General features: G+C 39.4%; 1 protein-coding gene across 1 annotated transcript in view; it reads left to right on the plus strand.

Moving 5' to 3' along the window:
- Nucleotides 1-10950, plus strand: part of LOC112251496 — a 30150-nt gene extending 19200 nt beyond the window's left edge. Inside the window, exons 56-79 of the mRNA XM_042322696.1 lie at nucleotides 151-213; nucleotides 579-656; nucleotides 885-947; nucleotides 1315-1392; nucleotides 1621-1683; nucleotides 2049-2126; nucleotides 2471-2548; nucleotides 2767-2817; nucleotides 2916-2990; nucleotides 3181-3255; nucleotides 3706-3846; nucleotides 5110-5219; nucleotides 6155-6216; nucleotides 6304-6446; nucleotides 6565-6792; nucleotides 7064-7264; nucleotides 7388-7528; nucleotides 7606-7781; nucleotides 8033-8197; nucleotides 8478-9851; nucleotides 10058-10099; nucleotides 10192-10251; nucleotides 10508-10577; nucleotides 10708-10950. Coding sequence (XP_042178630.1) covers nucleotides 151-213; nucleotides 579-656; nucleotides 885-947; nucleotides 1315-1392; nucleotides 1621-1683; nucleotides 2049-2126; nucleotides 2471-2548; nucleotides 2767-2817; nucleotides 2916-2990; nucleotides 3181-3255; nucleotides 3706-3846; nucleotides 5110-5219; nucleotides 6155-6216; nucleotides 6304-6446; nucleotides 6565-6792; nucleotides 7064-7264; nucleotides 7388-7528; nucleotides 7606-7781; nucleotides 8033-8197; nucleotides 8478-9851; nucleotides 10058-10099; nucleotides 10192-10251; nucleotides 10508-10577; nucleotides 10708-10781 — 3689 coding nt within the window. The 3' untranslated portion in view covers nucleotides 10782-10950. The remainder of the gene's footprint in view (nucleotides 1-150; nucleotides 214-578; nucleotides 657-884; nucleotides 948-1314; nucleotides 1393-1620; nucleotides 1684-2048; nucleotides 2127-2470; nucleotides 2549-2766; nucleotides 2818-2915; nucleotides 2991-3180; nucleotides 3256-3705; nucleotides 3847-5109; nucleotides 5220-6154; nucleotides 6217-6303; nucleotides 6447-6564; nucleotides 6793-7063; nucleotides 7265-7387; nucleotides 7529-7605; nucleotides 7782-8032; nucleotides 8198-8477; nucleotides 9852-10057; nucleotides 10100-10191; nucleotides 10252-10507; nucleotides 10578-10707) is intronic.
- Nucleotides 10951-15375: the final 4425 nt, after the last annotated feature.

A 15375-nucleotide genomic window follows, 5' to 3' on the forward strand; every position in this document is an offset into this window, starting at 1 on the left:
CAGAACAAATTACTACAGCTGACCCCACAACACAACTGACCACAGTTACCAGTAAATACAATCAAGTACTGGTGAAAATAATTTGTTCAGAATTCCAGTTCTTCACACATTTGTCCCATCTCTCTTTCTCTCTCTCTCTCTCTGCTTTAGAGGCCAGCACTACAGAACAAAGTACTACACCTGATCCCACAACACAACTGACCACAGTTACCAGTAAGTGAACACTAATATATTTTAGTTCAGTACAAAGCTGCATTAACAAGTCACTATCTGTCACAATAGAACTGACACTAGTGACCATTAGACTAAGAGCTTCTAAAGGCTGGTAAAAACAATTCTAAACATAGTATGAGTTTATATTAATATGTTTCTTCTTCAATCTATCACTATGTTGCTTATCTCTTGATAGACTTTACTACACCTGCAGCCACAGCAAAACAGACCACTACAGCTGACCCCACAACACAATTTACCACAGTTACCTGGAAATACAGTCATTAACTGCTGAAAATGATTTGTTCTGATCTTCAGTTCATCACGCATTTGTCACAGTCTCTTTCTCTCTCTCTCTGCTTTAGACTCTACAACACCCGAGGCCAGCACTAAAGAACAAATAACCACAGTTGATAACACAACACAACTGATCACAGTTACCAGTAGGTATCATCTGGTTCTGGAGAACAAAATGTGTGTTTCTCCACTGCTGTAGACTCTACAACATCTGCACCCACAACAGAACAAATTACTACAGCTGACCCCACAACACAACTGACCACAGTTACCAGTAAATACAATCAAGTACTGGTGAAAATAATTTGTTCAGAATTCCACTTCTTCACACATTTGTCCCATTCTCTCTTTCTCTCTCTCTCTCTCTGCTTTAGAGGCCAGCACTACAGAACAAAGTACTACACTTGATCCCACAACACAACTGACCACAGTTACCAGTAAGTGAACACTAATATATTTTAGTTCAGTACAAAGCTGCATTAACAAGTCACTATCTGTCACAATAGAACTGACACTAGTGACCATTAGACTAAGAGCTTCTAAAGGCTGGTAAAAACAATTCTAAACATAATATGAGTTTATATTAATATGTTTCTTCTTCAATCTATCACTATGTTGCTTATCTCTTGATAGACTTTACTACACCTGCAGCCACAGCAAAACAGACCACTACAGCTGACCCCACAACACAATTTACCACAGTTACCTGGAAATACAGTCATTAACTGCTGAAAATGATTTGTTCTGATCTTCAGTTCATCACACATTTGTCACAGTCTCTTTCTCTCTCTCTCTCTGCTTTAGACTCTACAACACCCGAGGCCAGCACTAAAGAACAAATAACCACAGTTGATAACACAACACAACTGATCACAGTTACCAGTAGGTATCATCTGGTTCTGGAGAACAAAATGTGTGTTTCTCCACTGCTGTAGACTCTACAACATCTGCACCCACAACAGAACAAATTACTACAGCTGACCCCACAACACAACTGACCACAGTTACCAGTAAATACAATCAAGTACTGGTGAAAATAATTTGTTCAGAATTCCACTTCTTCACACATTTGTCCCATTCTCTCTTTCTCTCTCTCTCTCTCTGCTTTAGAGGCCAGCACTACAGAACAAAGTACTACACTTGATCCCACAACACAACTGACCACAGTTACCAGTAAGTGAACACTAATATATTTTAGTTCAGTACAAAGCTGCATTAACAAGTCACTATCTGTCACAATAGAACTGACACTAGTGACCATTAGACTAAGAGCTTCTAAAGGCTGGTAAAAACAATTCTAAACATAATATGAGTTTATATTAATATGTTTCTTCTTCAATCTATCACTATGTTGCTTATCTCTTGATAGACTTTACTACACCTGCAGCCACAGCAAAACAGACCACTACAGCTGACCCCACAACACAATTTACCACAGTTACCTGGAAATACAGTCATTAACTGCTGAAAATGATTTGTTCTGATCTTCAGTTCATCACATATTTGTCACAGTCTCTTTCTCTCTCTCTCTGCTTTAGACTCTACAACACCCGAGGCCAGCACTACAGAACAAATAACTACAGTTGATAACACAACACAACTGATCACAGTTACCAGTAAATACAATCAAGTACTCGTAAAAATAATTTGTTCTGAAATTCGGGTCTTCACGTTTGTCACAATCTCTCCCTCGCTCCCTCGCTCTCTGTCTGTCTGTCTGTCTGTCTGTCTGTCTGTCTGTCTGTCTGTCTGTCTGTCTGTCTGTCTGTCTGTCTGTCTGTCTGTCTGTCTGTCTGTCTGTCTGTCTGTCTGTCTGTCTGTCTGTCTGTCTGTCTGTCTGTCTGTCTGTCTGTCTGTCTGTCTGTCTCTCTCTCTCTCTCTCTCTCTCTCTCTCTCTCTCTCTCTCTCTCTCTCTCTCTCTCTCTCTCTCTCTCTCTCTCTCTCTCTCTCTCTAATTTAGAATCTACTACACCTGAGGCCAGCACTAGAGAACAAATAACTACAGTTGATAACACAACACAACTGACCACAGTTACCAGTAGGTATCATCATGTTCTGGAGAACAACATTTGTGTTTCTCCCCTGCTGTAGACGCTAAAACAACTGCACCCACAACAGGACAAAGTACTACAGCTGACCTCACAACACAACTGGCCACAGTTACCTGGAAATACAGTCATTAACTGCTGAAAATCATTTATTCTGAACCTCAGTTCCTCACATATTTGTCACAATTTCTGTTTCTCTCTTGTTAAGACTCTACGACACCTGAGGCCAGCACTACAGAACAAATGACCAAAGTTACCAGTAAGTTTCATCAAGTTCTGGAGAACAAAACTTGTCTGAAGCAGAGTTCACCACCAAACGATCTGACATTCAATCACCATGTTTCTTCCCTTCTGTAGACTCTACAACAACTCCCCCCACAACAGGACAAAGTACTACAGCTGACCCCACAACACAACTGACCACAGTTACCAGTATGACTGCTAACATATTTTAGTTCAGAACAAAATGGCATTTTTGTTGTCACTATCTGTCACAACAGAACTGACCACAGTGACCAGGCTAAGTGCTTTTAAAGGCCATCAAATAATACTTTCTGAGTCATTATGAGTTTCTGTTAATCTGCTTCTTTAGTTTATCACTATGTTACTTCTCTCTTGGTAGACTTTACTACACCTGCAGCTACAACAAATCAGACCACTACAGTTGACCCCACAACACAACCGACCACAGACACTGGTAAGTGTCATCAACTTCTGTATAACAAAACCTGTCTAAAGCGGTCTTCACCAAACAGACCTAACAATCTGTTACTTCTCTGCTGTAGACTCTACTGCACCCACAAATACATTAACTACTGAATCAACACCAGCATTAAGTACAAAAACAACACCACCAACTGTGATAATACCATCACCAACCACAATTGCAAAACCTGCCGGTGTGTGTAAGAATAGAGGATGTTTCTGAACACTTCTAAATGAATCCTGACCACATTCACCAGTAGGTGAACCATAGTTCACCAAACAGATCTAACAATGTAGTTTGTCTGTCACTACTGTATATTACCGCTTTGCTGTAGCCTCTGCAACACCTTAGCCCACAACAGAGCAGAGAACAACCACCACAGGTAGGTGGTTTTGTACTGTAGCTTTCACTTACTACTAAGCCATGTGTCTCTCCCAACAGGAACTACAGTAACTACTGAACCACCACTAGCAACTACAAAAACGACACCACCAACAACAATACCACCAACAACAACAATACCACCAACAACAACAATACCACCACCACCAACAACACCACCACCAACTACAAAACCAGCTGGTATGTGTAAGAATAGAAGATGTTTCTGAACACTGCTAGATAAATCCTGATTATGCCGTGATTATGAAAAATCATGAATCAATCATGAACCTTGATGGGTGAGAAGGTTACAGAGGCTACAACAAAACATGTTAACCTCTCAGCATTAGCAATAGCATTTTTGGGGTGTATGATGTGCCTCTGTTAATTTCTCAGTCATTATTATTCACGATTCATTCACGATTGTCCATAATCATGGTAGCATCCACATTCATGTAGAAGTGTTCAGAGACATCTTCTATTCTTACTTACAATAAAAGGGTCTCCAAAATGACACAATGCATTATTCACCATTCAGTTCCTATAGGGAAAAATATCATCTGAAACACAAACAAAATGCAAATGCATTCAATGAGTTTGTTGAGTCACAAGCTTGATTCAGTCGTTGAGTGCAAGGAATATGAGAACAAATACTACACTTGTGACTACTTTACTACACTATAAGTACATTTTTCTTATGACTTTCTCAAATGTGGGGACAAGATACATAAAGTGCTTTAATTTCTTTATTTTTAATTTTTAATTATTTTTTTTTTTTTATAAAAAACAAAAAAACATTTTCTCCCCAATTTCACGGTATCAGTCAGTTCAGTCAGACTCATCACTGCAACACCCGTACGGACTCGTTCGAGGCGAAGGTCAAGAGCTGTGCGTCCTCCGAAACACAACCCAACCAAGCCGTACTGCCTCTGGACACAATGCCCACTTAACCCGGAAGCCAGCCGCACCAATGTGTCGGAGGAAACACCGTACACCTGGCGACCGTGTCAGCGTGCATTGTGCCCGGCCAGCCACAGGAGTCTCTAGTACGCGATGGGACAAGGACATCCCTGCTGGCCAAACCTTCCCCTAACCCGGAAGACGCTGGGACAATTCTGCGCCGCCCCATGGTTCTTCCGGTCTTTGCCGGCTGTGACAGAGCCTGGACTCGAACCCAAAATCTCTAATCTCAGGGCCACTTGGGAGGCCCTGTGGTTTAATTTCTAAACAGTAAAACAGACATGTATGAAAATACCCTCAAATAACAGGACACATTCTGTACTGTTGCCTCATATGAAATATTTGATCTCAATTCCAAAAAGCTGGAGTATAAAACCAAATGTAACACTTTATCTCCACTGTCCAAATCCATATGGAGGGGAGTGAATAATAGGATATACAGTATAGGTAGCAACAATTCCATTCCATTTAAGCACGTTTGTCATTCTTCTTCTTTTGTTTCAGATATTCTGTTGCTGGCGATGTCCTTCAAAATGAATGAAGAGTTCACCAACGAACTAAATGATAAAAATAGTGTCAAATACCAAAAGTACAAAGGCGATATTGAACCAGTTGTAAGTACATGACTCAAGCCTATTGTTGGCCCAAGTAAATTATCAAATGCATTAAATAACTATTCATCCAATTATCTAGCCAGGATACATTTTCATTGTAATGATTATGAATGCTTCGGATGTACACTATATATACAAAAGTATGTGGACACCCCTTCAAATGATTGGATTTGGCTATTTCAATCACACCCGTTACTGACAGGTGTATAAAACCAAGCCATGCGCAATGCTAAGCATCGGCTGGAGTGGTGTAAAGCTCACCGCCATTGGACTCTGGAGCAGTGGAAATGCGTTCTCTGGAGTGATGGATCACGCTTCACCATCTGGCAGTCTGGCAAACTAATCAGGAAAACGCTACCTGCCCAAATGCATAGTTCCAACTGTAAAGTTTGGTGGAGGGGGAATAATGTCTGGGGCTGTTTTTCATGGTTCAGGCTCCTTAGCTCCAGTGAAGGGAAATCTTAACGCTACAGCGTACAATGACATTCTAGATGATTCTGTGCTTCCAACATTGTGGAAACAGTTTGGGGAAGGCCCTTTTCTGTTTCAGCATGACAATGCCCCCGTGCACAAAGCGAGGTCCATACAGAAATGGTTTGTCGAGATCATTGTGGAAAAACTTGACTGGCCTGAACAGAGCCCTGACCTCAACCCCATCGAACACCTTTGGGACGAATTGGAACGCCAACTGCGAGCCAGGCCTAATTGCTCATCATCACCTCACTATTGCTCTTGTGGCTGAAAGGAATCAAGTCCCCACAGCAATGTTCCAACATCTAGTGTAAAGCCTTCCAGAAGAGTGGCTGTTATAGCAGCAAAGGGGGGACCCACTCCATAGTTCGACGAGCAGGTTTACACATACTTTTGGTCATGTAGTGCATTGGAAATATTGCAACATTTTTTTTTTACATGATCAATGTCATTATCTCACACAGATCCAGGCCCAGTATAGGAAGAACATGCCAGGGTTTATTTCAGCAACATTGACAAGTTTCAGGTAGGTATCTACTGTTGTTATGGAAGTAAGCTGTTTCCATTCAACATGTATTTATTTCTGTATTCTCTCTTTGGTTCCTGTTAACAGCCGTGGAAGTGTTATAGCCAACTTTGATGTTAGGACCACAGCTGCAGATCCCACTGCAATTAACAAAGCTAATGCTGGACTTGCAACATCACTTCCAGCTTTGTATCAAGTTGATATTAGCTCTTTCAATATTATTTATAGCAGTAAGTCCTTAAAAACGTTCTCAAATCACATTATTGCAAATTCTTATGACCAAAAAAAAGATGCTTTAAATATCGGTCTAAAAAACTGTTGACCACGAATGTCTCAATCTTTTCCAAGGTAGCACAGTATTAAGGTATAAACCAACTACCATTTACACTGATGGCACCATGACTCTGGAGTGTGGACCACCTCCTGATACTGTAAAGATGGGTACTATTAAAAGCGTTGAGTGGAAACGAAAGGGAAGAGTTTTAACATCGACTGGAAGGTTCACCATCAATACAGATGATTTTGCATCAAAAAAGACAACACTTGGTATCAAAAATGTAATTGCTGATGATAAAGGTAAGTTGAAGAGTGCATTTTTTACGCTTTTTTAAAATACAATTAAACTACCCTGGCAGGAAAGCAGGAGTCTATAATCTAAATATGATCAATTGTGTAATGACAATTTTATTATCTTTTTTTAATCACTGTTACATTTTGGTTTCTATAACATTGAAATCTAAAAACCCAGAGCATACCCACCCAAAGTTAAAGAAGACAAAGGATGAAAAAAAAATTCTGTCCAGATATTGTTTCTTGACTCAACAATGTCAATATTGTTTCATCCCAGGGGAATATGAATGCACTCTGAAGAGTGACGAAATCTATTTCTACCAAAGGGGTCAAATTGACATCAAAGATGCTCCCATTATTCAAACGAAGACAGAAATCAATACCCATTGTTCGGCGGGGAATAGTCAGCCATTGGAGTGTTGTGTGCAGACTCCCTATAAACTAATGTGGAAAGAAGGCGATGTAGAATTGCCCACAAGTAAGTGTTTGTTGAAAATCAGACTTCCTTTTCAATATGACAAGAGACCAAATAAATAAACGCATAAACCATGTTATCTATATTATAACCATCTGACCTTTTTTTTACATGTATCATTTATAGATGAGACTCCTGACAATTGCATTAAATATAACTATCAAATTCAAAACTGTGATGTATCATCCAAAGTTGTCACATTAACATGCCAAGTGAAAGACCCAACAGGATATGAAAAGACTACAAAATTGACTATTTTCGTAGGAGGTAAGTACAGTATTTTCTGTCTTTGAATACAGTATTTGCTGTTTCAAATTTCTAAAAAAATAAATAATGTTTTCTAGATATAATTTGCTACGATCAGGAATATGGTAGTGGCCAAGAGAAAGACACATCAGTGGCACTATGTAAGAAAGGTGAGGATGGAAGAAAGACAGCGATTTGTAAAAGTGGACATTGGATACCTCAGACTGACACTTGTGTCTTGACTGCAATCAATGAGCTACTGATCTCATCTCAGGTAATACTTTTTAATAACACCTACCATGACTGGTAAACCCTAGCAATCGTTGTCTTGACTGTATTTATCATTTGGAGCATGATTTTCTGTTGTTGTTATCCATTTGAAGGAAAACTCATTTGTATGATTTGAGAGTTTTGTGAGCAATTATGATATTTATTTATTTTCAAACATGTTTCTCTTAGATGTCCTAAATGTAAGTGTATGACATTCAGGATAATTGCTAAGTATAATCATATCTTCCTCTGCAGGACTTGAAAGAGGCAACAGTTGAAGAATTTTTAACAAAACTTAATAATACCGCTGTTGATCTAAAAGAGAAAATCGTTAGTTCAAGTGCAACTATTTCGACCATTGTTGATATTCTGAGAATTGTTGCAAGCGTTTCAAAGAATATCAGCCAGTCTGAGATAAAGGTATGTTGAAAACAAACAAAACAAGCACAGATAAACTGTAGAGATCAGTGCAAGAGAAACAAAAATATACAGTATATCAGTTCACTTGGTTTTAGTATACTTTGAATGCATGAAGTTTGGAAAATAGGTTGATGCTTTAAATAAAGTAAAACTAATGAAATAGGCTTAAGTTTATTGATAGTGGTGAGATAAGCATAAGTGCATGTTTTGCTTTAAAAAATAACAACTAAAGTATTAACATTAAGTTTGGACCTAACTCAGATTTCTCATTGACTCCCAGAACATTCTAGAAACAGTGAATGTCCTAGTTTCTGATGAAGCAAAAGAATCCTGGGTCTTTCTCAATGCCGACCAAAATAAGAACACCAGCTCTAGTTTACTGGGCTCCATGGAATTTTTTGCAGGTTCTCTCCCAACGACGTCCTTTAATGTGACAACAAATCTAATTCAGTTAAACCAAGACACATTTGACAACTCATTCAGCACAAACTTAAGTTCAAGTGTGTTAATAGAGATTCCAGAGACTAATTCCAATCACCTCACCATCACCACTCTAACGTTCCGCACCCTCAGAAATGTGTTACCTGCCAGGAATGGCAGCAACCAAAGTGCCAATGACAACACCATCAATGGTGTTGTAGTGATGGTGAAGTTGAATGGAACGACTAAAAATGTCTCATTGAGCTTCGACAAGTTGAACAAGTCGCTCACATTCAATCCTCAGTGTGTTTTCTGGAACTTCAGCCTTTTTAACAGCCTTGGAGGATGGGATGACACAGGATGTAAACTGAAGTCTAATGAGAAGGGCAAGGTCACCTGTCACTGTAACCATCTGACCTCCTTCTCCATTTTGATGTCAACTTCCATTCCGAAAGAGATTCAAGATGCTTTGGATATAATCACTTATGTTGGAGTTGGCATATCGATGGGTAGCTTAGTCATTTGTCTCATCATTGAGGCTTGTGTATGGAAGGCCATGACCAGAAACAACACCTCTTACATGCGCCATGTCTCCATTGTGAACATCGCTGTGTCTCTCCTGATTGCCGACATTTGGTTCATTATTGGTGCATCAATATCAAAAAATACCCTTGAAAACCCAGGCGAAGACACCACAACACCTATACCGGCATGTACTGCAGCTACGTTTTTCATTCACTTTTTCTACCTTGCTCTGTTCTTTTGGATGCTGATCTCAGGCCTTCTCCTTTTCTACCGGACCATCTTGGTTTTCTCCCATATGTCAAAATCAACTATGCTGGCTATTGGCTTCTCAGTAGGCTATGGGGCACCTCTTATCATTGCTGTTGTTACTGTGGCAGCAACAGCTCCTAGTGGTGGATACATCAAGGAAAACCAGGCATGTTGGCTCAACTGGGACAAGACAATGGCTCTCCTTGCTTTTGTGATCCCTGCCCTGACCATAGTGGTCATCAACTTTTTGATCCTGATTGTGGTTCTGTACAAAATGCTGAGGAGAGGGGTGGGGGATGCTACCCAGCCAGATGAGAGAAATGCTGTTGTGGTCATTGCCAGGTGTCTGGCCATTCTGACTCCATTCTTTGGCCTTACCTGGGGACTGGGAGTAGGAACCATGGTTGATCCAACAAATAAGGGAATCCATGTTGTATTTGCCCTCTTCAATTCACTACAGGTAACTGAATACATTGGTGCATTATTTTCCATAATAGTGCCATACACTGAAATCTTTATTTCATTTTTATTTTCCAACTGAAAGTTGCAAGTAATGAGTTCTGATGTAAAATGTCAACATGTTTACAACTACATTTATTTTCATGATGTCGGACAACATTGGCAACATTGTATTATGTACATTAATCTTTAATCTTTCTTGAAAAGGGTTTCTTTGTTTTGGTGTTTGGAACACTTTTAGACGGCAAGGTATGTGTCTGAAAAGTCATAAATTTTTTGTTTATACCTTTTTGCATTTAAGAGTGTTGTGATTTTTTAATTAAATGGTCCTGTGCTTTCAGATCCGGTCAGCTATAGTAGGAACGTTCTCTTCCATCCTCCCAGGCTCTGACCGTACGAGGGTAAGTACATCTCTTCCCACCGTTTCTTCTATATTTACCTCAAATGATTCATGTTAATTACATGTGTACTATGTGCACTGATGATCCTTGTACTTAAACATGTTTTGCAATTTCAGAATTCTCAAGTTAAACCATGAGTTTAATGGGCTGCTTTTGGCCTTCCTCATAGATCCAGTTCTCTCTGATAAGACTTACTACTGTATCAGCAAATATTGATTGCCCAATGAGTGTATATCATTTATTTTGTCCATTCCAGAGTACTAGTGGTGGCGCGGCAACATCATCAACCAGTGCATTAAACTTCATCCGAAGAAGGATAAGGAGGAGTAAGCTCACCATTTTTTTAAATTTGAATTTTGAAATGATCACAGTTCTTTAAATATTTGTTTTCTTAAATAATCACCCTGCCTTGCTTTATATAACAAACCAACTGTTTGACTTCTCTTGCTTTGACAGATGTCTACAATGTTTCGGAAGTTGCAAATTCTTCCAACAGCACTGGTGCTACAGAGTCTTTCATCAACACCTAAAAGTACCCAATGGTCATACTTGAGTTAAAGTATAGATACCTTAATATGAAGTTACTGAAGTAAAAGTCACTCAGTGAAAAACTATTTGAGTAAATTGATTTGTTTTTAAATATACTTAAGTATCAAAAGTAAATGTAATTTATAAAAAATACTTACGTAAGTATCAAAAGTAAAAGTATAAATAATTTAAAATTCTTTCTTTTAAGCAAAGCAGATGGCACCATTTTATTGTTTTTAAAATGTATGTTTAGCCAAGAATTATAGCCTTTGACCTGGACCTGCCATAAAACATGGCTTGGTCCAACACACAATGAATCTATTGATGTGAAGATTTGTGGACTTTTCTGGAATAATGTTGTGAGTTCTACAGTGCCTTGCAAAATGATTCATCCTCATTGGCGTTTTTCCTATTTTGTTGCATTAAAACCTGTAATTTAAATAGATTTTTATTTGGATTTCATGCAATGGACATACACAAAATAATCAAAATTGGTGAAAGGAAATTTCAAAAATAACTTGTTTCAAAAAAATTGAAAAATTATAACACGGAAAAGTGGTGTGTGCATATGTATTCACCCCTTTGCTGTGAAGTCCCCAAATAAGATCTTGTGCAATCAATTAACTTCATAAGTCACATAATTTGTTAAATGAAGTCCACCTGTGTGCAATCTAAGTGTCACATGATCTGTCACATGACCTCAGTATATATACACCTGTTCTGAATGGTCCCAGAGTCTGCAACACCACTAAGCAAGGGGCACCACCAAGCAAGCGGCACCATGAAGACCAAGGAGCTCTCCAAACAGGTCAGGGACAAAGTTGTGGAGAAGTACAAATCATGGTTGGGTTATACAAAATATCAGAACCTTTGAACATCCCACAGAGCACCATTAAATCCATTATTAAAAAATGTAAAGAATATGGCACCATAACAAACCTATCTAGAAGGAAAATAAACGCACACCTATTTAGGCAAGGTGCTGGTTAGCGGAGTAGAAAACTTAAAAATAAAAGAGAGCGTTTATTCCGCACACTCTAGGAGCTCAGATGCAAAAATTTTATTACCAACGTTTCGACAGCCAAGCTGTCTTCATCAGGGTATAATCACAAACACTGCGGGATGACTCGTTTATATAGTGTCAAAAGACACAGGTGTCTGTAATCATGGCCAAGAGTGGCCTAATATAATTGGTTAATTATCAAATATTAAAATGGCATACAAAGAACAGCATACAAACCTGCCAAGAGAGGGCCTCCCATCAAAACTCACAGACCAGGCAAGGAGGGCATTAATCAGAGAGGCAACAAAGAGACCAAAGATAATCCTGAAGGAGCTGCAAAGCTCCACAGCGGAGATCGGAGTATCTGTCCATAGGACCACTTTAAGCCGTACACTCCACAGAGCTGGGCTTTACGGAAGAGTGGCCAGAAAAAAGCCATTGCTTTAAAGAACAAAATAAGCAAACACGTTTGGTGTTCGCCAAAAGGCATGTGGGAGACTCCCCAAACATATGGAACAAGGTACTCTGGTCAGATGAGTCTAAAAGTTTGCTTTTTGGCCATCAAGGAAAATGCTATGTCTGGCGCAAACCCAACACCTCTCATCATCCCGAGAACATCATCCACACAGTGAAGCATGGTGGTGGCAGCATCATGCTGTGGGGATGTTTTTCATCAGCAGGGACTGGGAAACTGGTCAGAATTGAAGGAATGATGGGTGGCGCTAAATACAGGGAAATTCTTGAGGGAAACATGTTTCAGTCTTCCAGAGATTTGAGACTGGGATGGAGGTTCACCTTCTAGCAGGGCAATGACTCTAAGCATACTGCTAAAGCAACACTTGAGTGGTTTAAGGGGAAACATTTAAATGTCTTGGAATGGCTTAGTCAAAGCCCAGACCTCAATCCAATTGAGAATCTGTGGTATGACTTAAAGATCGCTGTACACCAGCGGAACCCAACCAACTTGAAGGAGCTGGAGAAGTTTTGCCTTGAAGAATGGGCAAAAATCCCAGTGGTTAGATGTGCCAAGCTTATAGAGACATACCCCAAGAGACTTGCAGCTGTAATTGCTGAAAAAGGTGTCTCTACAAAGTATTGACCTTGGGGGGATGAGTAGTTATGCACACTCAAGTTTTCTTTTTTGTGTGTCTTATTTCTTGTTTGTTTCACAATAAAAAATCTTCAAAGTGGTAGGCATGTTGAGAAAATCAGATGACACAAACCCCCCAAAAATCTATTTTAATTCCAGGTTGTAAGGCAACAAAATAGGAAAAATGCACAGGGGTGAATACTTTCGCAAGCCACTGTATAAGGGTTCTGTCTGAGAGACTTGCCTCTTTTTTGTTGTACACGTTTATGAGTCTAGACGCTTCAGTAAATGATGGACCAGCTTGAACCAGCTTCTGAACAAGACACAGCACTTTAAATGATGTATGGTATTGAAGTACTTTTTCTTTTTTGCGATTCAGATTTCCAAAGAAACCGCAGCAATATTCAAATATAATAGATGACCAGACAAATACAGGAACTTATGAAGGTCAATTAGCTGCATTGGTACAGACAAGTGCTAACTGCATGACAGAGAATTCGCCTTTTTTAAAATACATTTTTACTTAATTTTTTACTCCATACTTTATATTAAGCTATGGTTTTCCATATTGTTGCCATTACCACTTCTGTGTGTTGTATTAAGTCATGTTATACAGCTGCTATTGACTTTTCTTATGTAATGGGCATATTTTAAATGTGTATAATATATTGTTGAAGATGCTTCTACAGTAGATCATGTTGGATACACAAGTAGTAACAAAGAGTTTTGTCTCGTTGATCCTGTCTCACAGACAGTGTTACTGCAACTCGATTAAAAAAGTCTTGGTTCAACCATCCACCCAATAAAGATGCCGTGTATGCCATATTCACTGTACGATTTCTGCTTTCCCAATGACTTTGCACCACACTGATCAAATTAAATCAAAGTGTATTTGTCACGTGCCCCGAATACAACAGGTGTAGAGACTTTATGGCTAAATGCTTACTTATAGGCCCTTACCAAAGGTGCAATTTTTAAGTAAAAAATAGGTATTAGCAACCCTCTCACAAGCCCAGGACCTGCATTTTGCTCTGATGTTTCCTTTCTTTTTGTTTTCTCCTTTTCGTTAATGCTAAAAAAAAAGGTAATGCTAAAATAGACTAAAAGTCATGTCATGAGTGAGATCAGTTGAACAGAATAGACGTTTTGTTTTGTATGTATATCATTTATATTCTTCTACTGCTTATGTCACTCTTTTCATGACCAACCTGACTTTGCATCAGTTGAAGCTTGTGTGTATGTTCTTATATTTCCTTGAGTTTCTTTTTCCTGATGGCCTTTTTCTCTCTTTCTCTTTCTTTGGGTAAATGGACAAAGGCAGGTTCCTCTAAATTTAGTTTGGTGGGTGCTATCTGGAATCCTTGGGACGTCGCCATGTTGCGAATGCGTTGGATATCATCCAATCACAATCCAACAGCCGTCTCTCAAGCTTTGTACGCGTTACCAAGTTTAGATGGCCAGAGATACAGTACTTAGACAAAGGAGTGGCTGGCTACTAAGAATTTTGCTAGATAGCTAGCTAGTTAGCAGAGCAATGCAGCCAATTATACCACAGACAGAAGGGGTAACCCAGACAGGTCACAGGGGCTATAAAGCTGAAGCGTCTGTTTAGAACATTTTCTCCGCCGTTTGGTGTGACGCAGACCCGGTGGTGACCATGGTGAAACGGAGAACACATTGTCTGTCCTGCTGAGTTTTGATGCAGAGTTTTGCCCAACAAGGTCAAGCTAGGATGTGTCAGTTATCCCGTGAGAGCTTTAATTTATGGGCTTATGTTGCAGCAGTGTGTAGGAGGGAGATTCGTAGATTTGAGAAGTGTGCAGGAGGGCATGAGATGAACGAATGTGTAGTATCAGTGGAGAAAGTTGTGTGTGTTAGCTGTGGGGGTGCCCATCCCAGCTAGCAATGAGGAATTGGCCCAGAAACGGCCCACTTCCAGGGTGGCCGGAACTGATTGAATCGGCCCGGAATCGGGTGTTGAACTCGGCCCAGAATCAAAATGAATGACTGTCCAGAATCGTCCCAAGTACATCGGCCCGTTTCCGTCTACCGGATTCAGCCGACTTTGCCGGCATCTTAACAGAATCCCCCCAGAAGCGGCACGATTCAAATTTAAATAAGTGTATACAAAATGACCCGATTTAGTGATTTTAAATATTACTATTATGCATTTTATATGTACAAATTATACCCATCCACAATGTTTTTAATGCTGATCATTTGCCTTGCACATAGTATCAAAACACTAAAAAACTACTTAAACAGGAAAGAATTTAATTGAAATGTACATTTTATTTTTTGATCACAGAACCAATGAGAAGTAATTTGATTTAGTCTATTTAAGCTTTCTTTCTATTTAAGCTCTGGTAGGCATTCCATTTTCTCCATCACTCCTCCAAGGTCTGGTCACTTCTCACTTGCTCTCTCCTTTTTCTCCCTCCATCTCTGTCAGGGGCTAGCTGCATCCATCGTTTTATGTATTTTTCTATATCCACATCCGGAA

The sequence above is a fragment of the Oncorhynchus tshawytscha genome, linkage group LG05 (assembly GCF_018296145.1).
Source record: "Oncorhynchus tshawytscha isolate Ot180627B linkage group LG05, Otsh_v2.0, whole genome shotgun sequence".
Classification (NCBI taxonomy): Eukaryota; Metazoa; Chordata; class Actinopteri; order Salmoniformes; family Salmonidae; genus Oncorhynchus; species Oncorhynchus tshawytscha.